Raw genomic sequence first — 25,903 nt, 5'->3', positions numbered from 1 at the left:
TGAGCAAATTCTTTCTGTCAACAATCAAGTGCTGCCTTATAAATTTTCCCTTTTGTTGTTTTCTGCTTCTGAGTTTTGTTTTAGTGTTTCTGAGTCTATCGAATTTGGACTATTGTGACTGAATTTCTTTATAGTGCTTGCCTATATATGGATTGAAGTAGTGTGAAATGCACTCTATGGAACCTAAAGGGTAGGTCGGACTGACTGGCAATGCTGTTGTCCCACAAACTGAGTTGTTCAGGAGATAACCTTATGCTACTAACTAATAGTAGAATGCAGTCTTTCAGTAATGGGAACTGCCTAATGCATTTTGTTTTTCACAACTTAGGTTACTTAGGAGTCAGAAATAAATTAATCTTTTTTTTCATTCATGGAAAATATATTTTAGATAGCTTAGCATGAAAAGCTGTGGTGGGGGAAAACAGTTACACAGACACAGTGTCATCTCGGCAATGTGCAACAAGAGATGCTGTGACAGTACCCATCTGGTGAGAGAGAGAAAACGTCTTAACGTCATCACTGTTGCCTGGTTACAGCATTTTTCCCCCCTCATCTAGAGCTGTTTTCATTAGTTTAAAGTAGGTGACTTTTAATAATAATTTGAGAAGCAGGAGCTTAAAGGTAAGCTACATGAATTTGGTTAGTAGAGGGAAAGACCTTTTTTGAATTGTAAGGCATGTTTGGTAAGACTTTCTCTTTTAAAAGTGAATAACTGTTTACAAATTGTTAATCCACCTGAAAGTGAATTCCCAAACCAAGCAGCGTTCGTTGGTTCAGATATTTTCATCTTTACAGAATTGTAATGTGGAAAGAACATCAAGGATTTTTTTTAAAAAAAATACGATTACATGAATTAGTTAGGAGATCTATAATTGTTTCTTAGAATCACTATTTTGCTCATTATTTTATTAGTGATACTGTTTTGCCAAGAGACCAAACACTGGGAAATTGATTAATAATATAGTTGGTTTGGTCTTTGAAATAACATCTAATTAAATAACATTCTAATTCTCCTGCGACTGGCATGGTTCACATTTAATCCACCATAGAAAGATGCAAATGTCATGTTTTTATAGATCTTCACAAAGACAGGAGTTTCTAAACATTTCCTTGGGGAGGCTTACTGTCTGGAAATTGGATTCCCTCTGTGTCATACAGAGCCCTACACTGGGGCCCACTGGCCATACAAAATAGTTCATAATTCCTCTTTTGCTGTCAATTTTAATTTGGAAAACAGCAGGTGACTATGCTTCTTGGGAAAGCAATGTGGTAGTCAAGAGTGGTATTGAATTATGATAAGACTGTGCTTAAATCCCTGTTCCTCTATAGCCGTGAGCAAGTCCTTGATGTTCTGCTCAAGAGTTTCCTCATGGGCTTCAACGAAAGCTCTAAATGAAGTGAAATATGCACAAGCAACCTAACAGAGTTCCTGGTCTGTAGTCAACACTCCATAGGCAGTATTTTCCTTTGCTCACCTTTTCTGTGAATAACTCTTCGTGACTGTAAAGGCCATCTTTAGTATCCTGACCTATGGATATTCCGTATTTAAGAAACCTTACAATCTAAGAGCTCTTTTTATCTATAGAGTTTAATTTCTTCAAGTCATCTTGCTTATTAGCCTCAAAGCCAGAGCTCTCATTGTTCTGTGTGGCCCAGGTTCTCTTGGTATGTTTTATCTCATGCTTTCATTAATTCAGCTTTTCTTATCCAATTGAACTGCAGGCTATTTATGGACTTCTTCATTGAGTCATCCACAATATCGTGGAAAGGAAGTAGGATAAGACCAGTATCTCACAGCTTGAATAATGGCTTGCTTCTAGCAGAAAAATTCAAGTTGCTTTGAATTAAGTATTTTAAACTATAATCGCACTATCTCCTGAACACAAAGATTAAATTGATTATCTTTCACCAGTGGTCATCTCACTGTTTCTACTGTCTTTTTGCTATCACCATTCAAGTTATTTATAGCTCACTGTGTAGATTCAGAGGTGGAGAGAGTGATTTCTGTACAAATTACCTCTCTTCGCATCATGATTAATACGACTCAGCAGTTCCAGGCTGCTGAATTAATTTATCTTTAGCACTTTAGATTACAACATGGACTACCATCTTCTCAATCCACTTTGCCTAACTGTAGTGTTTCATAACCACCAAAGATGCAGCAGGAGCCTCATATTTACTGAGCTAAGCTTCTGAAGTCACCACCATGTCCTTTCCCTTAATCTTTGCTTACATGTACTCTTTCTGTATTGTCTTTAATTTCCAAACCCAAAACTTTGGTGTTTAACCTGGACTTCTTCTTTCTCTTTTCCCAGATTTCAACAATGATCAAGACTTTTTCATGTTGGTATTTGGTCGTACCTTCCCTGTATCAGACTGCCAACATCTAACTAATTTATTGCTCTGAGTTTGGATTATTAAATTGGTGCTCCAGATTGTGAAAGAGGAGATTTTTCTATAAAGTGATTCTCAGCCAATTGCCTCTACTAGTCTCATTATTTCAGTTATTGTTCCTTATCTGATACGCAAATTTCTTTACATGCCATGGAAGGTATTTAAAAATCTGACTCTGTTTACCTCTTTCACTTTTTCTTTCATCTCTCTTAGTCTGCCTACCACTACTAGGCTTTGCTCTGCTGAATAACACAAGGTCCCTTCTTGTTTTCATTCTAGAACTCCACACATATCACTGTTTGGTATACTATTCCACCTTTTTCCTCACAAATAATTGTCTTTCAGTGAATAGCATATACTTAATAAATAATTACTGAAAAGCTGACCTTTGACTATCATTCCAGAAATAAGAAAAGTTTGTAATAGAATTCTAACAGTAACATAGAATCTGTCCCTTCTTGAAGTTCTCTATTTCTCCTCTATGGTTCCTTTGGGGACTGCATTCTGTGATTTTCCTATTTATTTCTTAAGAGCCCTGATCTCAATGATGAGAACTGTAGCCTAAAATCATATCAGAAATTTTTATTTACTAGCCAGCAAGCATTTCCTGAGCACAAAATGTCAGAGACTGGATTATTTGGTTCTGATGATACAGTTGACTCTCAGGCACACAGAAGAAAACACATATTTCAGCTGCAGGCTAGGAGAATGCCTTTATGTAACTATATGCACAATTATTTTTGAGGATAGCACTCTATCTTCTAAAAAAAAGATTTTTCAATATTTTAGTGGCAAATGCTCTGAGTATGTATGACTCCATAAAAAAACGTTACACCAAAAGCTGAACAAAAGGACCATATCATGATTTTGTGGATCTGGTGCTCTGTGTATTGTTGATAGAAATAACTCAGATGGTACTCAGTGGTGAGTAGGCTGGTTCAGAGGGTCTGAGTTGGCTTTATTCTACTTACTGCAGATGATGAAAGAGCTGGATTCACCCAGGACTACTAACTGGAATTGCTGCCCACAGCATGTGTAACTTTAAGGACTCAGGGTAGTAGACCCTCCATGCATGGAAGCTAAGGAGCTCCTTGAGATAGTGCTTGCCTATATCTGTCACAGTACCCACATCATTGTTGTCAAAGTAGTCCAAAAGTGACCATAAATTAAAGAGAGGAGACATAGAACCCACCTCTTGGTAGGAAGAATATTGAATAATTTTGGCCATATTGAATCTACCACTGTGCATAAATTGAATAGTTGTGCATTTAACTTTTGGGGCATTTCATAATTTACACTTTACTTATCATTCAGATATAACTTTTGTTAATATTTTAATGTTTCTTGCCCAGATGTATACTGTGACTCAGCACATACTGTGAACCAAAAAAAAGTATTTTATTGTACAATCTGTTTTACCACATTTTTTTTAGAGAATATATTCTGAGATTTATTTTCAATCAGTAGACAGTCTTCTGTGGTAGTTGAATGGCCTTGCATTATTCCTTAATATGAAATCATTCCTATTTTTGAACAATCTTCTAAACTCTAACATAAATAATACTATGAGGAACATACTTGTCACTATATATAAACTGTAAATATATCCTTGTATATATTCCTTGAGATGAAATAATTGGGTTAAAATTATTTGATTTTAGGACTATATATAATTTTAGGACTTTTTGTAAGTGTTGTCAAATTACCTTTCAGAAATGCATAGATACATAGGTAGATAGATAACAAAACGATTATTTTTAGTTTGTGTGGGCCATCTACCCATACAATTAGAATCCATCTACCACCTGAGTCCTAAGTGCAATCTTGTGAATTGTCATAAGAATTGGTTTCTGATGTTCAGGGAGTCACAGGATCTATTACCCCATTATGCTAATGCAGGTCTATCTCTCTGCCTTTCCTCTCATTCATCTCTCTGGAAGTCGAAATATAATAAATCTGGCCGTAAAATCGTTGCAGTATTATGAAATGATTTTTCCCCTCACTTAGTATCTCTGACCTTATTTCCTATTAATACTTTCTGCTTTAACACATTGTTTGCCCCATTGTTCTAGAACACTCTAGGAAAAAGCCTACCTTGAGAACTTTGCTTTTGAGGGTCCCTCTTTCTATATATTTCTGTCCCATGTCCTCACTTCTTTCAGGTGTTGACTCAAAGGTCACTTTCTTGAGCTGGAAGATCATTCCTGCCCAAACAATATAAAATTGCAACCTCTTGTGACATTTTATAACTCTGTCTATGTCTTAGTTTTTTTCATAGCATTTATCATTCTTTAATATATATTTTAATTTTTTTGTATATTGTGTATTGCTTGTCTCCCCAACTATAATGTGAACTCCATGAGGGTAAGGATTTGAGTCACTTTGGTTTATTGCTGTATCCTCATATCCTTAGTTCTTAAAATAGCAGCTAGTTCATAATAACTATTCAAGTGAATGTTTGCTAATTAAGTGAACTATACCACCACTGCTTCCATTTGCAGATATTACAGCCTGTTCTCACTCCCTGCCATAAGGAATTTTCTTCCTCTGCTGAGACTTAGTCTAGGTTACCCACACACCCTCTTTGTTTTCCATGACAATTTCAGGAGTGATTTACTTGCTTGTTATATTCATATACTTCTTTAAAATAGTCTGGACTAGGAAAAACTGTTTAATTTTTTTGACTAGATCTGAGTATTTATCATATGTAAAAAGATTATTTCATTTTCTCCCTATAGTCTTATGGTTGGATTAAATGCAATAATATGAACAACAACAACAAAAACACCTGGCAATGTGCATAGCATAATCATTTTTGAAACATTATGTCTGTTAGTTCTTTCTTTTTTCCCCTTCAGTTAGAAGTGTTTTTTTTTTTTGTTGTTGTTTTTTTTTTTAAGGAAAATTCCATTGGGTGGCAACTCACCATGCAACAGAGTGAGGCAGTAAAGATTCTATGAGGTTTCTCTATTGGCCTCTGCAGATGAATGAGATAAATGTGCCTGTGTGACACTGTTCACATGTATTGGTTCCTTGCCATCCTCCTACAGGTTGTCTCTGATCTAAAGAGATTATACTGGTGATTTGCTTAGTTTTTTTTTTTAATTGCTTTTATTTTTTAAACACATGACAGTAGAATGCATCACAATTCTTATTACACATATAGAACACAATTTTTCATATCTCTGTATATAAAGTGTATTCACACTAATTCATGTCTTCATACATGTTATTTGGATAATGATGTCCATCATGTTTCTCCATCATTGCTAATCCACTACCCCCTCCCTTCCCCTCCCACCCCTCTTCTCTGTCTGGAGTTCATCTATTCCTCCCATGTTCCCTCTCCCTACCCCACTATGATTGCTTAGTTTTACTTCTCCGAGTGTGGTTAGATATCTTTGTAAAGGTTGCTCCAAATGCAGTTTCCAATTCTCTTCCTTAAGGAGAATATTCTGGTTTGTTTAATGTAGCTGTTTCCCACTCACAGCAGGACATCTGTACTTCCTCTCTCCCTAGATAACTGCTGGCCAGTTAATTATAGCCTGGGTGGTGTGCAGCAGATGTTTTAGGAACATCTTTGAGATGGTGCTCTGAGAGCCATTAAGATTTTAGTCAAGAACTGCAGCCTGAGGGCTTTCTCTATCCAGAAAGTCTGTTCCGCACTTGGCCAGCTTGGGAGACTGGGGAGGTAAGGGTCCACATGTAGGAATGTGTGCCACATGTGTATATGTTTGTGCTGCAGATGGATCAGTCTTTGACCCTAGGATGTTCAGAGGTACAAAGAGAGAAACCAAAGTGTCTATCATGGCCTTTCTCATCCTGCTTTTATCCTAACGACGACTCCTTATTGGAGTCTTAGGAACCACCATTTTTTTTTTTCTGATGGTATCTTCTGTACTTCAGGAGCAATAGCTCTGATTCAATACCTAAATAAATTTCAAAATAAGGTCAATAGGATACTTGAATTACGAATGTTCAAAGCATAAACTTATTTCATCTACTTCAAGTAACCTGAATGAATCATCCTTCTCAGTGCCTTTAAAATCTAGATTCAAGTTCATTATACAGAAAAACACACTTTTTGTAGCTGCATTGTATTCATAAACTAACAAAACAGCTGAAGGTTAAGAATAATAATCTCTATACAAAGATACTTAAGAATCTTGGGAGGTGTAAGTGTCAGCCTACTCAGGCAGGGTTGGTGACAGTGTCTAGCTGATCCATCGGTCCGTGTATCCTCCTCCATTTGAGACTGAGCTTCCTTATTGGTCCCTTTCCACACTCACCTTCTCCCAGTGGGATAAGAACAAAGTGCTGACATCTTGTATAATAATCTACAAGATGGAATCAAGTTTGGAGAAGTTTGAGTTTTGTTGTTATGAGGTGTTTTTCATTGTTTTTTGTTTTGTTTTGTTTTTTTTCTCTCTCTAGGTGGTAGTACTGGAACCATAGGTGGGTACCATTGGTGGTTCACTTGTAGATCCTAGAGCCATCTGTTGACAAGTAGTGGAGACCTTCTGGTATCAAGTACTGCAGAGAATTTAAACTCATATAATAGGAGTCCCCCTCTTCATAAACTAAATTTGGAAAAAAACATTTTTGAAAGAGGCTGATTTAGCAGCTATCTTCCACCAGGGTTGGAAGAGAAACAGAAGCAGGTTGAAGGGGTGATCTCCTTTCCTAATGTGTCTTCGTAGCCTCTGATCCTGTATGGAACAGAACTTGGCATCCTGTGGACCTTTAAGCACTTCACTTATAAGGTTGCTTTCTGTCCTCTCTCTTACTCATGTTTCTCAAGTCAATTTTGAAGGAGAGCCCAGGTGAATACCTTGACATTCAGAAATAAGATAAAATAGGACAAAGGAGAAAATGCTGTTAACCCTTCCAACCATGTGGATTTCCTTCCGTGCTTTGATTGTGCTGTGGGGTAAATGGGCAGGGTATTGCCAGGCTGTAGAATGCTATTTCATAAGGCTACTTCCCAATTTTTGTCATGATATAAAACTATTTGTGGACTCACTGTTAAAACATCAGAATTATCTAGTTCTGGTGACTTTCTCAGCCTTAGCATTGAGCATATAGCTTAGCATCCTAAGCACTAGACTGTGACTTAGGAGCTATGTTTTCATGTTCAAGAGTCCATCTTCTGTTATTAATGCCAGATGAGCCACCATTTGTAAAATGTGAATAATAAACTGAACTACTTTGGAAGGGTCAGGAACAGTCATAAATTCTTCCCATCATTCTAAGGTGATATAAATGTATGGTAAATTATGGTTCACAGCATGGAAGAAGGAATACATTCTGCATATTTAGAAAGATGAATGTTTTCTAATTTTTTGGATTACTTTGTATATGATTGATTTGACAGTTAATCCCTTGCAGGTATTTTTGTGTATGTTTGTGAGTATAATGTTAAAACAGTAGTTCCTAAACTGTTCATATCAATGTCCTCTTATCCTCCGCTTCCATACATAAACATTTTATATCCTTAAGATTCTGGACACTCCAAATTTGTATTCAGGTATAACAAATGCATTCCTCCTTAAAAATGATCACTTTGGAACTATGGTTATCGGGAAATAGATGCTACTATTCTGGCTGTTTTAACTTGAGATGAGGAAAAGAAATTCAACACTTTTGTTAGTCTATGTAAGCTTATTATAACTTTATGGTCTTGATGAACTAGTATAGCATGAACATATGCCTTCCTATGTCTAGGGGCTTCTAGACATGCAGGGTCAACAGACCCAAAACGAGTAGCTAAAGCACTGACAGATTCAGTGTGAGATGCAGGGTCTTTAGGCAAGTGCAGTTGTTAAGAAATTAAAGCATGACATTGTTCGCACATTTATTTTAAAAACAAAGGAGGCTATTTAATTCAGAGAACAAGCTACAAATACGTGAAATGTTTAGCCATGAGCTATAATTTATAATGATATACATAATAACTTAGGTGAGTCAAGAGAAATCATCTTTCTAGTGATCTGGCTTTTAACCTTTGTTGTAAAAGCTTCCCAGCCACAGCATTTTCTATTTTTCATGGCTCTCGATCTACCAACAAGCATAGTAGAGCAGCCTTTCTCCTCTTTAGAAGAAACACTAATATATACATTATTATAAATCTATACCTTTAAGTTTTAAAACTATGAAAACATTATAGATTATTGTATTGTTTTATTTTTAAATAATACATTTGAAATATTCATCTCTTCCTAATGCAAGTGAAGTACGAGGCAAACTAGGAGGGGTTAGAATATGCATGCAGAAGCAGCATTACAATTCCACATTGAAACACTGCATTTCTTTCTTCAGAAACTGGATCTCCAATTACAGCATCGTGCATTGGATTAGGTAACTCTAAAACACCTCCTCCAGGACAAGCAGGAAAATGTGTTCCAGGATACAATGGTAAGAAGTGACTGTGATCATTTTAAATATGTAATGTTAATAAATTTAAATATTTTCCTGCTCCTAGTATATATATATATTATATTTTATGAAATCTTCTATGTACTTAATAGGTATCTCATTGGACGAATGCACGGTAGCAGATACCTGTAATCCTACTGGCTCAGGAAGCTGAGGCAGGAGGATCACAAGTTCAAAGCCAGCCTTAACAAAAGCAAGGTGCTAAGCAACTCACTGAGACCCTGTCTCTAAATAAAATACAGAATAGGGCTGGGGCTGTGGTTTAGTGATCAAGTGGCCCTGAATTCAATCCCTGGTACCAAACAAAAAAATGAATGTCTTAAATTTTTTAAAAATATTTGTTTTAGATGTAAGTGGATACAATAACCTTTATTTTGTTTTTATGTGATGCCGAGGATTAAACCCAGTGCCTCACATGTATTGGGCGAGAGCTCTACCACTGAGCTACAACCTCAGCTCAAATGTCTTAATTTTTGCTGTCAAAAGTAACATGGTCTTCCAGGGACATGTTCTATCTAAATGGTTGTGACAGCAAAAGAACAATATCATTTATAAGGCACTTGAAGAATGTAGTGTGATATGTCTGTGGGGAACATGTGCTATGTGCTCAATATTTGTGTACATCATTTCATTAATGTTGAAGCATATTTACTTTAGAGACACTGTAACCATGTAGAGATCAGTAATGTGATATTCAAAGAGACTAAATAATTTTCCTAGGATAGCTTGACTGGTTAGCTCCTCAGGACAGTGCAAACCACTGTGTTTTATCTCGTTTGTTTCTTGCTTTTGTTACAAAATTGGCTGCTGATTCCCTAACATATACAACTCTTAATTTAGGCATAAGGAGAAGGCTTTTTAATCATATTGGGTGAAAATAAGATGAGTAAGAGTTCTTTTTTTTTAGGGGTGGGAGGTACTGGGGATTGAATGTAGGGTGCTCCACCATTAAGCTGCATGCCTGGACCTTTTTATTTTTATTTTGAGACAGGATCTCCTCACTAAACTGTTGAGGCTGGCCTTAAACTTGCAATTTTCCTGCCTCACCCTCCCAAGTCACTGAAATTAGAGGTGTGCACCACTATATCAGTCGAGTGAGGATTCTAAAAGAAAACATTTCTTTGATGCTGGCTTTAAGTAACAGAGGTATATTTTTGTATTTGTTTTAAAATTTATAGCAATCATCATAATTGGTGAATAATTTCCCTTGGCTCCATTTCCTACTATATAAATATACAGCTAACTTTTCAAACATTTAGTTTTCATATTTCTGAATAAGAATATATACTTTTATATACTTTCTAAGGGGGCTGAATTGTGATGTTATGGAGCAAAGCATTAACACAGTGCCTGGTCAATAGAAAGATGGAACAAATCTTAGCTAGTATTAATGTCTTAGCTAGTATTACTAGTGAAGTTTCAGATAAGCCAGACTGGTTTGACTTTGACTCACATTCATTTTATTTATTTATCCATTCATTTTATAGGAAATGAAGAATGCGGCACCAAGGTTGTGTCATTTTCATAAGGTCACATTATGTACCTTCATAGATTTTATGAGGAAAAGTCAGATTTAGGGAATAGAGTATGATTTACAGTAGAATACTTGGGATTGACCCTAGAGCTCTGTGAATGCTGGGCAGGTACTCTGCCAATGAGCTACACGTCCCTCACCCCTCACAGTAATATTCTTAACAAAATTTATAGAGATTTGTCTTTTGCTTCTCTAACATAAGAATAGTGCATTTTCCTCCTCAAATAATGTCTACTTTGGGAAACCTAGGTCATTTAGTTTAAACTGGTAGCCATATTTATAAAAAGACACTTTAGACTCTTTATTTAGGATAAATATATAGTCAGTGTCTTCTCTAGCCGTAGACAGGTGAACCCAAATTTAATGAAATCCCCCATTTGAACAGCTCTGTCATCCCTGTTTCTTTTATCAGAAAAGTTGCTTTTGTGTTGAGACATTTTTAGGGGTCACCAATGGGGGAGGTGTTAGACACATTTCCCTTCAGTATGTCTTTTGTATCCAGATGTAACAAAGAGTGAGGCTTTGATGCCTCATAGAACTTCAGTACAGAAGTTTCTGATTCTCTGAAAGCTGCTGGCTTGCAGACAATTAAACTTTCATAACCCAGGTGCCAGAAAAAAAAACTTAAATGTGGTATAACACTTAATTTTACTTCACTGAGTACCTTATGCAAGCTTGTCACTTAACTTTCCTTTTCCCTGTGCAGTAGTTTTTTTTTTTTTTTTTTTTTTGGTACTAGAGATTGAACTCAGGGATACTTAACCACAGAGCCACATCCCCAGCTCTTTTGTGTATTTAATTTAGAGACAGGGTCTTGCTGAGCTGCTTAGGCCTTTGCTATGTTGCTGAGGCTGGCTTTGAACTCTTGATCCTCCTGACTCAGCCTCCCAAGCCGCTCCCCTAGTAATTTTTATGCCAAAACAATAAAAAGGGAATTGCTCCTATGTTATAGGTAGGAAAACTGAAGAGGTAATAGAGTATGCTCAGGGGACATAGCAATGTTGCCACTGTCTTGAGATTTGAGAAACAAAGATAAATTAGGCATGGCCTCTACCTCTTGTGAACTTAAAAGCTAGTGAAATACAGACACTCATAACTCTACTAATTGTCTAAATAGTATATAAACAAAGTGCTCCAGGAGCACAAAGATGGGAGCATTTTTCTATGTATGGGCCCAATGTCCACCTCCTCTCATAGCTGCTTACAGTTGAATGACCTGGGTGAACAGAACCACATAAAGGCCCCATTAAAGTCTATATGATACTGATGTGTCTTCATTTTAGTTTGCAGTGAGGGGTACTGAGTGTGGATACAAGCTTAAAATAAACACATTCAGGGTTTTATCAAGATATCACAGAAGACATTTGGATAATATTTCAGAAGATTAAATTCAAGTAATTTAAATCTCATAAGTGGATATGAAGACTTAAATCAGAATAAGTGGTTTTTTGTGCTTTTTAAAAGTTTTATTTTTATTCTGTGTACTATTTTTGATGTATTTTAAACTTTATTTCCTTTATGTTTGAAAAGATGAACATATTCTAAATGTTCTTAACTGATGAGAAGGGTATAAGCAAATTAACAAAGATTATGAAATCTTATGTATGCCAACAAATTTGAAATACAGTGTCTTTAATGGAGATTATGAATGAAAATTTATGATCTCATAGAGAATCAAACAAATGTCCATAATTTCTCTAAGATATTTTAACTTATTTGTATATATTCAGAGTCTTAGAGGATTTAAAGATCACTTTTCAAGCTAGAGTTTGGGGGTTGAATATAGAAAATATGAAAAAATGTTTAAGCTTTAAACATTTTTATTTTATAAACATTTTTATTCAAAATTTTATTTATATTTTACTTTGTAGTTATGATTTTGGATGACAACATGCAAAAACTGAAGGCTCGATGTTTAGGAAATATTGTGGTAAAGTAAGCAAACTCTTCAATGCTATTATTTAAAAGGGCAAAAGTGGGTATATTATATTAAGGAAAATAACGGAGTTATTAGATTAATAGTAAAAGTGAGGTTGTTGCAAAATGAGTCTGTGTACTGCTTGAGAATCATATCAACTCTGTTGTAATTTAAAGATGGAAACCACATAAAATATATTTTTTTAAAATTTACATATAATTTTTTAAAAGATAAATCTTGCACTTTTTAAAAATAACTTTTTTCTGATTATACAAATAATGTGTAGATTATAAAGGTAACTTGTACCTAAAGGCAATTCATTGTTAATTTGGAATACATGGTCTGTGCTGCAAAATGACATTGCAATCAATATGGGACCCCATATATGGTAGTATTTCCTTAAGTTTAGGATGGAGGCTGAAAAGTTCCTATCACTTAGTGGCATCATAGGGCAACCTGTTACTCATGAGCTTGTGTTCATGCTGATATAAACCTATGGCTCTACCAGTCTTTTGAAAGTATAACACGTAAGATTATATACAGTATGTTATAGTTGATAATCAGTATATAAACATGTTACTGGTTTGCATATTTACTAGGCTAGACTTTTTATCATTACTTTAAAAGTGTATTCCATCTACTGAAAAAATATTTACTGTAACGCAATATAACAATTTATGCTGGCAGTAGCCTTATAAATATCATATTTGTCCTGCAATCAAGACTGCATCAACTAGTAGACTTATACCTTCAAGGAGTGTGTAAAAAGCACTTTATGATGCTCGCATAGCATCTATATCACTCAGGACACATTTCTTAGAACATATCACATCATAAGGTGACTTATGACTATATGGCTGTCTACTTTTTGACAAGCGTTTTACATAATTGAATTAATTAGATATGTTTTCATAGATTACTGTTTTCTCTTAAACCTTCCTCAGAAGCATTTTTGTCTTGAGGGTGCTGGGGGTTGAATCCAGGACTTTGCATATGTTAGTCAAGTGCTCTACCTCTGAGCTACTTTCTCAGCCCTTCAAAAGCATTGTTAATTTTTACTCTGTCCTGTAAAAATCTTTGTATTCACTCTTTGAATTATTATAAGTAATACTGTATTAAATACACTTTGGTTTTGTCTTTTTTCCTTTTCTAATTATTGATATAGTATTTAATAGATTGCTAAATGTATAATTACTGGGGTCAAAGAGTAACATAGTATAGATTCCCAACTTAAACAAATACCATCATTCTTTGTTAACATTGTTCATCATTGTTCAATTGATCGGTAAAAATGCTAATGATGGAAGTGAAATATTTAAAATTACTTTACGATCAATACTTTAAAATTGTTAACACAAGCCAGACACAGTGGCACATGCCTGTAATCCTAGTGGCTCAGAAGGCTTAGGCAGGAGGATCATGAGTTTGAAGCCAGCCACAGCAAAAGCAAGGTGCTAAGCAACTGAGTGAGACCTTATCTCTAAATAAAATACAAAATAGGGCTGGGGATGTGGCTCAGTGTTTAAGTGCCCCTGAATTCAATCCCCAATACAAAAAAAAAAAAAAAAATTATTGACACTAGTGAAAGCTGAAGTGGGAGTTGATTAAGTTGGAAGCCACATAATATGTGCATTTAAATAATTGGCACAAATTGTTTTCATTAATTCATCTTATTATTATTATTATTTTTTAAGGCTTTACTGATACTTCTTAAGTAGTAGAATTCAACAGAATGAACTGCTATAAATATAAAACATTGTATGTCAGGTCTTAAAAGAGATTTGTTTTCTCATTTATTTCTCTTAGAATTCAAAAGAACTCTTATTACTTAGCATTCACAGACTGTCTCCCTTTAATAAAATATTTTAAGTGCTGTGGAAATTACAAGAAAAGCAGTAGTAAAATGTTTTTCTTCTCATGGAGATATTTACAAAAGTTAATAGAGTAGATACATACATTTTCTTCCTCATACTTTTATGTTATCAGTAAAAATGTAGGCACTATATTATTTTTTGTAAAGTTTTAATTTAAAGATAGTATATTCTAAAATAGGGAAAAATTAAATATTGAATATGCCATTAGTAGTAATAGTTCTCTAAATCAAAATCCATCTTCACATAGAACAAGTTGAAATATGACCTGTTAGGGGACAAATAGCAGGTGGGGGGTGTGGAGGGCTTGCTCAAGAAAATAGTATGAACACAATTGTGGGTGGATATTTAAATTGCTTAAGGAAGCACATGGTTTTTGAGAGCTTTTCAAAGCACTCTAACTGCATACATTGTTATATAACCTAACTATAAATGAGTCATCTATTTCATAAAGCAACTCTTTTAAGATCCCAGAGGTGGCATTTGATGCCAGCACAGTTTTGAACCTCTCCTGGGTTCTGTCACTCTAATTATAGGTAATTTTGCTCTGCATCCATTCAGAGATACTGAAATACAGCCATATCCCACATAAACTATGACTTCCTTATGGCCTTATGTTATTCCAAGTCCTTGAAAGTAACACAAATGTTGCCTTAAAGCAATCCATTGTTTAGATTGTTACCAGTTCAGAATGATTTTCTTCCCTCTGTATTCCTAAGCAGGGAATTTTATTTTATACATCTGGGGTTGTGAGATTTTATTATGAATTATGAGGATGCAATATATAAAGACGTGCTTTGGGATTTTGTTACTCCTATTGGTTAAGGGTGAAACTGAATATCTAAAAAGATTACATATATGATTGCATTAGAAAGGTAAGGGGAAAATAATCAGAAAACAAACAAAGATTACTAAAGGGTATTTTTCTCCCTTCTCTGCCCTCAATAGAACAAATGTGGAACTGTTTTTCAGGAAATCAATTTTATCTATGAAAGAAAGGACACACTTTTGAAAACCCCATTGCCAATACCTACTCTACTGTAAATCCTCAATATAAAAATTTCCCATGCACCCCAATGGCTGTTTGCAGCATGTATAGGATGTTTTCATATTTATATCAATAAGAGTTGCTCACATAGGTCCTTGTTTAGACCTCATGATTTATTTAAAAAACACAGGAACAAAACCCACAAATCTCTTGATTAGCTTAGCTTTCCCACCTGCTTTGTTGTGGCATTCTAGACATAATTTCTTTTCTGTGGACCCTTTACTAGAAGGTAAAAATTTTAATGATTCTTAAACTACTGTAAGCTATGGCATATGATAAACAGGATCCTACAGTTTTTAGTGTCTTAGAAGATTACTTGCATTCACAGAATTTACCTTTCTAGCAGGAGAGAAAACTTCAAGCCCACATAGACATTAAAAAATTCTTTTGATTTTGAAGCATACTCCAAGCAGTTAATTTAGTGAGAAAGTTATGGTATCTGAGTTGCTATGAATACAAAATGCTCATGAATTTTAGAAGGTGCTCCTGTAATTGCATTCAGAGTTCTAAAGTGCAGAAATAAAACTATGAGTCAGTAATTTTCAGGCAACAGAGAGCAGAGTATGAAAGAAAATTTTAACTACAATTGCCTGCCTTGGTACCACGGTGCTCCCTGTTATTAAAGCCATAGGTCTCTGGCTCTTCTTTTCTGATGGGCGTACGTGTTTCTGACCAGATCTGTTGTTGCTATTGGAAATGCAGCTTATTCACCCCTGCTGTGTTCTGCTGACCTGTGCCCCATGGATAGTGGTGGGTGCGAGGGAGCTGTATGGAATTGTCCAAGTGGCTTTTACTTAACTGCCTGCCAATTTCTCATTCTCCAGATATTGAACTCTTGGCTTTTAATGATATATTTTTTTCACATCTCTATGCCTTCACAGCAGTGATTCAGTCACCATACTGCCATCTTGGGAAAGAGCCAGGACATCTCTCTTTTCATCCAGTATCCTTTGAGTAAAACCAACAATGTCACATAATAATAATCCTTCTCCCTTTTTAAATCTCATGTACAGATCTTAGTATGATCCCTGGTTAGCCTCCTAATGACACTCGGAGGCAGACAAAGGGACAGATATTATCCTCATTTCAGACATAAGAAAGGAAGCATCATTAGTAGTTACACAGAATTCACATTATCACCCAGTCCTTTGTCTGCCCACAGAGAATGAAATGATGGCCTAGGCCGTGTCTTCTGGGGAGATAAAAAGTAACTTCATATGAAAATCTCAAGTAAAGCCTAAGGACCCTGTAGGAAGTACCAGGGGTTCAAAGTTAGAATTTAACTCCAGATTTCTATGGGAAACTGGAGTTTTGTTTTCAATTTATTTCTGAATCTACAGGGATTCCTGCTACAGTAGTGAATACAGATAGATTATCCTTTATCTGGAATAGGAGACATCTGGGAGCTTTACACTGCAGAATGCTTGGGATGTGTTACCTTCTAGAGTGATGGACATTCCTCTCCTGCCCTCATGGTTGAAGGATTTCCCTGCATTCTGATACCTCCCTCCCACACCAGTATCACCTGCCTCATTTATTCCTCTTCTCCCATCAGAATGATCTCTTTGGAAATGACATTCTCTACCAGGAGCTACTGATTAACCCTTTGAGGAGTTATAATAAATACCCATTTTTCACTTTGCTTAGAAGGGTTGTGTAAAATTTCACAGGATGGTAGCATTTGTTTTCCAATTTGAAGGATGAATATATGCATTAACAAGCCCCATTTCTTCTTTTTTCCTATCCTTTCCTTCCTTTTGCAAGTGCAGTGCATTTTTATGTTTAACCTCAGAAAAAGCATTTTTTTTTCTAGTTTCAGAAAAAGATCCCCAGTGCACCATTATTCCAGAAGAAAGAATTGTACATAATGTTGGATAATCCTTCAGATAGCAATGGAGAGAAAAGTGTTCATTCAGAATATTGTAAAAAAACGAATTCTGCTCTTATACACACATAACTTCTGTCTGGATCTTTCTTTTCTCTCCTTTTTTTTCTTTATTGGTTCTTTTTATTTGTACATGACAATAAGATTCATTATAAAAGCATAGAATATTTTTTCACATGTTACTTGTTTAATATGTATGTATCACAAATACTTCCAATTCTGATAACTTTATTCTTTTCTGCTTTTCTTTCTCTTATATGGTTCTTCCCAGAGTCTCCTCCTTAGATACCCTTTTTGATATTTAGATAACATCATCTGAATTTTTAAAGATATCACACTTTGTTAGTGAGGAACAGAAGAGCATCTCCTCATTTTGCCTTACCAATTACCAATTGTAATATCCTGTCTTACTTTCTAGTCTGACCTTCAGTTAGATTTGTGTATAACAAAGCAGTTTTCTGGGGACATTTCAGAAATACCTTGAGATATACATATATGCCATTCCCAGCAGTTCAACGTTTTGGATAGGGATAAAAACTTACTTCAAGAGCCTCTGGTAGTGCAAGATTTAATCACTTGCTTTAAAACATGCCTAAAAAAACACCTGAGTATTTACATTTTTACATTATTGTTGACTTAAGGGAGTGAGTATCATGTGCATCAATCTTCCTTCCCATTTGCTTTTCAAAAATACAGAATTTCTTGTAGTTAACTCTGTGTGGAAATTTCTATATATCAGAGACCAGAGTTTAAATTTTCGTATTATTAATGCTTACCACACTGATTGATGTGAATGAATGAGTGAATGAATAAAACAATGGCATAATCTCTCAATTGTTTTCTTTTCTCGTTTTTACACCTTCATTTTCTCTCAGCTAGTTCTACTCCCATCTTCCCTGTCCCACATCAACCTTCCTCTCTCTGAATTAAACCAATGAATTATATCACTCCTTTCAGTCACCCACAAACTAATAAAAAGTAGAATCTAACTTACTGCCTCTAGGTACTCCAGCTGTTGCTTGCTCCACTTGCCTGAAATGGCAATCATAAAAATATTCAAAATATCTTACTTACAAAGTTTCATTTCTTCTGTTGAACCAATTTGAAAACAAAATTTGCACTTTGTTGAGCACCTGGTCATTATTAATACTCTACTTGGTGGTGTCTGTGATGTAAGTTCTCATTCCCAGATATCTCTGATTTTTTTCTTTTTATTCAGTGTTCATCTTTATTTAATCCTTTTTGAATACTGTGTTTGACTTTGGATTTCTCCTTTCTCTTCCATAAACTTTATCTGGATTATCCACTGATCTCTAAGTTCTGTGATTACCCAGTTACATCTGAGGAGCATGTCTATCTCACTGTCCAGGCTCACCACACATTGATTCTCAGATGTGGATTTATCGACTTCTTATTTCATGGTTCTGCCGGATGATGCCAGGGATTCCTAAAATTCAACATCTAAACCAAATTATCCAAATTCTAATATGTGACCTCTCCTGAAAATGTTGCTTTTGCTGTGTTTGAGCTTTTGAGCTCCTTGTGTTTGTATCATTATTGATCTAGACTGGAAGCTTTAGAGTCAGCTTTAAGTCATCTCTCTTCTTCATCCCTCACATTTAGTTTTTATTGTTTTACTGTGTCTTTCAGTTATCCATTTCATCACACTGATTTCAGCATTCTTCCTGGAACAAAAATTAGATTACACAATTACCTTCTTTTAAAAAACATTGATAATTCAGTATTATCACATTCTTGTTATCTAGTCAGTGATCTCTAAAAAAAATAGAGGGAGAGAAAAAAAGAGAGAAGAAGAGTCTCTAATGTGAGGAAATACTACTATGTGGATATTTGTAAACCAACATCTTTGATTCACAGTAGATAAAATGAGAGAAATGTTTGTTCAGTAATAGGCCCTTCGATACATATAGATCTCAGCACAGGCAATATCATGTGCTTAATTTATTTGGATCCACGTTCCTGTATATCAGCAATCCTACCACTCTGTTATCCTCATTCCAGTATGAATGTCAGTTACAATTTATTATTTTGGTTACTTTTATTTATTATTTTAGTTACTTTTTATTTTCTTTGTACTATAAGTTGTAAGATATTTTTAATGCACACACCCATGCATCTGTACAAAATGACACAAAGAAATATAGAAAGGAGTATATATTATGATATATTTCCTAAGAGCAACTAAAATTAATTATTAATTAAGATAATTAATAAAATTATCTTTTATTAATGCACATGTCTATCAGATTTGTCATTTATTTTGCATCTGTTTCATTCATTACTGTTATCCCTTTTGGTTCTTATTAATATTTGTTTTGCCATTTCTTCTTAGAGTTCTCTTCTTCATTATTTTTACCTGTAGCATTCTGAAAATGCCATTAAATTGACTTTATAGTGAGTGTCATGTTAATGTTTAGCTTAGGTGCTTAATATTGAGTGATGTTTCACTCTTTTTTTGCAGAATATTAACAAATTGATTAAAACAATCTCATAATTTGTACATGGCTATTTAGGATTAGCACAGTAAAATCAGCTAAAAGAATTTGGGGGGATTATCAATTTCAGCCTGCTGTCTTCAAATAGATTTAAGGATGAACAGTAAAGGAGGGAACAGAAGCAGTAGCAAAATACACCAGCATTTCTGTAGTTTTTAAAAATAGATTATAAAATGCTTTTACATGCAATTTATGTAATAATGAGAGGTATGGAAATGCTAACATAGCGTATTTCCTCTTTCTTTAAAAAAGCGGCAGGGGGGAGAAAAGCACATAGCAAAGGGAAAGCCGTAATGAGGATTACTACTAGCAAGCTGACCATGGTGGAAATGGATGCTATCAGCTGGATTGTCCAGAAAGGCATTGGCAGCTGCTCCTACCTCTAGCTGCATTTTCTTCCTGACAATGTTGAGATAAAATTCATTGTTGTGGAGGTGTAAGCCTGGGGTGGCCGTCCAATTGCACTGCTTCCCCCTTTTATTCTGTCAGAACTGAAAATCTTTCTTGTGGGAAAGGTGTTTGATATCTTCTAAAGTGAGCAGTAACCATCTTGACTTTTTCAGCATCAGAAGGATGAAGTCAGAACTGAGCATTTTTTAAAATCATATGAATACGGGAGCATTTTTGAAAATCATCAAGTTTTATAGTACTCAAATTTCCCACTGGTATCCAGAAAACAATTTGAACAATTGTCTTTGTGAGTGGAAACTTCCTACATGCAACCAAGATGAACATTTTATTCATTTATTTATGTGCACATAGACAGATGACAGATAAATTATAGATGGATACAATTAAGCCATGCACATAACACCTATTTGATACTATAGAAGAAAGAAGGAAGAATTCTAGGAAATTCACTGGAAAGAAAAAATATGTAGGACCTTCTATTCAATATGATCAAGATTTCTATGTATTCATAGGAATGAGAAAGTAAATAGTGCTAGATGGTCATGAAAAGAAAGAATAGAAGAGTGAGCAGGGAGAGTGAATTCCCAGGGAATTCTGTGTGAAGAATACTGACTGTGAAGATAAGATTGTATACTGGATGCTAACCTGGAACATTCCATTGTATGGATAGGTAAAGGTGACAGTTGCTATCCTGGTATTTTAAAAAAAGATGAATTCATTTTCCTATGATGAAAGCATTAAAGAGTAATTTAGTGATGCATTTTTGGCTCATTTTTGCAGATGTTATGCTTCTTTATGAAACAGTGATTATTGCTAAATAAGTTTGAATGCCCAATGTGTGAGCCTTTTATGTCCTTCCCAAATAACAGTCATTCTTCAATAGTAGTGCTGTGTCATAGCCAAATACTTAGGCTTCCACTAGACATAACCTGCCCAGCAGGTTTAGGGGTTGTATTTCAATGTGGGATTTGAATTATACTTATTCATCATACTGGAAAAATGATAGCTCTAATCAATCTGCTCTTATGACTTTCATCGTAATTTTAAATGCTCTGTTTTTATATAAGGTTGCCATTACCACCCGGGGCTTTTTCAGGACTCTGGAAGAATCAGGAAGCATTCAAGCATTTATACTTTGAAAAATTTCCTGTAAGAAGTTTAATATATATATATTTTTAATCTTCTTATATATTTCTCTTTAATTTTGCCTATTAAATTGATCAATTTGCTTTTAGAATCATGGATGTGACTTTTAAAGGTTATCTGAACCAGTCTCCAGCTTTTAGGGATAAGAATATGCAAATTACAGTTATCTAATTAAGTCAATTTTACATGCATTATTAGTCTTTGGACATAGAAATGTCTCAGTTTCTCTGAGCAGCTTTTCCTAAGCTCTCAATGTCAGCAATTTCTTTTTGATAAAACAATTTTTTTTTTCTATTTTGCTTTCTATATTATTTCCTCCACTGAATTCCTCTGTACAGACTGAGAACAACTAACCGAAATTATACAATGTCATTACTCGGCCGCATGTACACCTGGCTATATGAGTAAAATTCATTTGATTAGCACAGAAGCCGCAGTTTTCCATTCCTTTATGTACTTTTGGCATTCTTTCCTGAAAGTTCTCTGAACTCTTTATTTTAAAATTCCATGTTAAAAATATAGACACAGGGTAGAAACAGTATTCTCAAAGCCCATTCCTCGCCCCGGTAGCCTGGATAACAAAGATCTTACTGTTTTCTGTTTTGTCATTTGCCCATCACTGGGCCACGGTGAAGTGCATTGTGTTCATAACAGCACTTCATTGATCACACAGATCAGGGTCCCACCCATGGTCTCTCTGCTGTTCCTTTACTTCTCCTTCTTGCCCTGAGAGTGATACTTTGTCCTCATTATGCTCTGGGTAAAAAGAAATGAATAATTGGAATTTCATTTATAAAAAGTGTCTCCAAGTATTTAGTATTCTATCTTTATTATTTGTGTGTGAAAGACAGATTACCTAATCAACTAGACAAATGACAAGAATTAAAATAGCTTTCTTTAGAAAGATATCTCAGAGTGGAATGACCTCAATAGCCAAGATTGAACAGTCCCCTGATAGACTGTGGCAGAGAAGATTTGTCAGTACAGTTGACTCCAGCCAGCTCAATCTATCTACCTGATGGGCCACATTTAAAAAGCATCAGGGTTATGATATGATTAATTATAACCTGACAGTGGCAAATAATATGCACATGTGGTTTTTAACGTGATTGCCTTTAACACCAAAGTTTTATTTGAACCCCAGTATATTGTTAACTTGTATGAAGTGACTCTTCTTACCTGACCATATACCTCTCCATCTGAGGGCTCAAGCCAGAATGGAAGTGTTAAATAACTCACACAAAGTTCCCAGAGGTAAGAAGTGGTGGAGCTGGGATTTGAACCAAAATCATCTGGTTCCAGAGTTAGTGCTCTTAATTACTGCTCTAGGCTGCCTCTTGTGATAATAACAGTTGTAATTATAATAATACTATTGAGGGCTCATGATGTGCCAAAGTCTGTCTTCTACTTCATATGCACTTTCACTATAGGCTTCAAAGAGGTCTTAGAAGGTGGAGTTCCTTCACTCATTTAGCATATAAGAATAATGAGTCTTGCAAACGCCTGTAATCCCAATAGCTCAGTAGGCTGAGACAGGAGAATAGAGAGTTCAAAGCCAACCTCAGGAATGGGGAGGTGCTTAGCAACTCAGTGAGACCCTATCTCTAAATAAAATACAAAATAGGGCTTGAGGGATGTGGCTCAGTGGTTGAGTGCCCCTGAGTTCATCCCCAGTACCTGCCCTCACCAATTAAAAAAAAAAATACTGAGTGTCAGAAAGGTTAAGAAACACAAATGTGTTTTTACGTAGGTATCAAAAAAACTCAGAAACCTTAAAGAAAGTTTTATTTCTTCTTTCTATTTATTATTCTTCTTGATACTTCCTACTATGATTGCTACTCTGAGACTATTAAATTTCACTGAGGCTTGAGTCCAATCCTAATACATGTTAATAAACCAGTGATCTATTTTGTAATTATTCATACTGAGCTTTAAAGCTTTTCAAAATTAATACAATTAGAGAAGAACTTTATCAAGGAATTACTTTGCAATACCAAAGTATATTGGAAATATTGAGCTATTACTTCTCCATTAAAAAATGTAATTGGGTTCATAAACTTTATAACTCTAAGTTCAAACATTTAACTTGAACATATATAAGAACACTTTAATTTATTTCAGGCTGGTAGAGGAGCAAAATGATTCTAGTAAGGTTTCAAAATCAAAAGTAATTTAATTTTGTAGTCCAGTTATGAAAAAGTCAAATACTACAGTAAAATTTATTTCTTTTAAATTTTATGTTTTACCAAGTTTAAAAATGATTGCATTACCTAACAGTGCATGCTAATAAAACTTGTTCATTCTTGTTTCCAGGGCTACTATGACACCATGGATGCTGGCTACATGGATGAGGAAGGCTATGTGTATGTTATGTCTCGAGTTGATGATGTCATAAATGTTGCAGGTCACAGGATTTCTGCAGGTGCCATTGAAGAGGTATTGATGAATATTGTTATTTTCTTCTAAGTAGTGTTGAGGAACAGAGCTGAACTGAGGAAATATTGAATTTAAGCCATCCCACATGGAGAATTACCACACCCTTCAGATATAGACCCAGGAGAGGGATAGTGGGTCAAATGGTGGTTCCATTCCCAATTTTCCAAGGAATCTCCATATTGCTTTCCATATTGGATTGCACCAATTTGCAGTCCCACTAGCAGTGTATGAGTGTACCCTTTTCCCCACATCCCTGTCAACAATTATTGTTGTTTGTCTTCATAATAGCTGCCATCCTGACTGGAGTGAGATGAAATCTTAGAGTAGTTTTGATTTGCATTTCTCTAATTGCTAGTGATGATCAACATTTTTTCATATATTTGTTGATTGATTGTATTATAACTTTTTGAGATATTTATGAAAATGCATTTGAGATCCTTCCACTTTGTTGTGTGTATCAAGAATTTGTCCTTTGTATTTTGTACTATTTATTGTGCAGCTGTCTTAATGAATCTATGTATCCATTCACCCATTATAGGACTTAGGAATTGTTTCTGTTTGGGGGCAATTATAAACAATGGTATTATATACATTAAAGAATAGGTTTTCTGTAACTATTACTTTAATCCACCAGGCTAAATGTCTATGGTGGGTTTTGTAGATTATATTTTGAGTGTATAGTTAAGTTTCTAAGAAACTACACCACTGTTTTCCACAGTGGCTGTGCTATTTTATGTACTTACCAACAGGGTCCAAGTGTCCTTATTTCTTCTAACCTTAGGAGGACATGATAGTGTCAGTTTATTTAAACCATTCTAATAAGTTTATAATAGTGTATCAATTATGTGACATTTGAGGCAAATAGAGAAAAATCAGGATTGCCAGGTGTTATCAAGGTAAGAATACCAAGGTGATACATCAAGAGAATTTTTATACTGTATCCTGTCTATGGGGATAGTTCCATTGATATTTATAATCTTTTAATTTGCATTTACATAATAGGTAATGATGTTGTACATCTTTTCACATGTTTATTCGCCCTCTTTCTATATATTCTTTAATGCAATATCTGATGACTTATGTCTATTTTGTAAATAATTGTTTTTTTTTATTATTTGGTTTTAAGTGTTCATTACATATATTATGCTCTCAAGTCATTTTTCTGATAGGTAATTTGCAAATATTTTGTATTAGCCTGTGGCTGGTGTTTTTATTTTACCAAGTATTCCCTCAAGTATAATTGTCCAATATTGTTTTTCTTTTTCAGGTCATGATTTTGGTATCATATCTAAGAATTCTTTCCTAATTCAGGGTCATAAATATGTTTTTATCTTGTTTTCATGTAAGACTTTTATGGTTTTTAATTTTAAATTTAGTTTGTTTTGTATTGTATCATTTTAAATTTACATTTGAGTTAATTTTTATATTGCAAAATGCAAGTTGAGAATTATTTTTTTAAACAGTGGATGTCAGTTCTTCCAGCATCATTTATAGAAAAGATTCCCTTGTACCATTTAATTGCCTTTGCATATTTGTCAAAAATCAGCTGGTAACATTTGAGTGTATGATCTATCATTAACTCATGCATTTATCCTTTCACTGATAATACCTAATCTTGTAGCTCTGTAGAGTATCTTAAGGTTGAACAGCATGAGGCCTCTATATTAACTCTTCTTTTTCAATATGATTTTGACTGTTCAACTTTTGACTGTTTTAACTTTTTTTAAAATCTAATTTGTTATACATGATTGCAGAATGCAAATAATTTCATATTACATATAGAGTACAATTTTTAAAGTCATGATTGTACACAAAGTAGCCAGAGCAATCAGATGAAAGAAATTAAAGGGATAAGGATAGGAAAAGAAGAATTCAAATTATCACTATTTGCAGACAATGTGATTCTATACCTAGAAGACCCAAAACTTTTCACCAGAAATCTCCTAGAACTAATAAATGAATTTAGCAAAGTAGCTGGATATAAAATCAACACCCATAAATCAAAGGCATTTCTGTACATCAGTGACAAATCCACTGAAAGTGAAACTAGAAAAACCACCCCATTTACAATAGTCTCAAAAAAAAAAAAATACTTGGGAATAAATTTAATGGAAGAGGTGAAAGACCTCTACAATCAAAACTACAACATGCTAAAGAAAGAAATTAAAGAAGACCTTAGAAGACAGTAGGATCTATCTTATTCTTGGATAGGCAGAATTAATATTGTCAAAATGACTATACTACCAAAAGCACTATACAGATGCAATCCCAATCAAAATCCCAATGGCATTCCTTATAGAAATAGAAAA

At 34.7% G+C, this 25,903-nt stretch overlaps 1 protein-coding gene across 1 annotated transcript in view; it reads left to right on the top strand.

The window, feature by feature from the left end:
* The window catches only part of Acss3 (acyl-CoA synthetase short chain family member 3), a 159,110-nt gene that overhangs the window by 116,793 nt on the left and 16,414 nt on the right, over positions 1-25,903 (top strand). Inside the window, exons 10-13 of the mRNA XM_005337999.5 lie at positions 8,713-8,808; positions 12,235-12,298; positions 21,080-21,161; positions 23,472-23,594. Coding sequence (XP_005338056.2) covers positions 8,713-8,808; positions 12,235-12,298; positions 21,080-21,161; positions 23,472-23,594 — 365 coding nt within the window. The remainder of the gene's footprint in view (positions 1-8,712; positions 8,809-12,234; positions 12,299-21,079; positions 21,162-23,471; positions 23,595-25,903) is intronic.

The sequence above is a fragment of the Ictidomys tridecemlineatus genome, chromosome 6, assembly GCF_052094955.1.
Source record: "Ictidomys tridecemlineatus isolate mIctTri1 chromosome 6, mIctTri1.hap1, whole genome shotgun sequence".
NCBI classification, from domain to species: domain Eukaryota; kingdom Metazoa; phylum Chordata; class Mammalia; order Rodentia; family Sciuridae; genus Ictidomys; species Ictidomys tridecemlineatus.
This window is presented reverse-complemented; position numbering and strand designations above follow the sequence as displayed.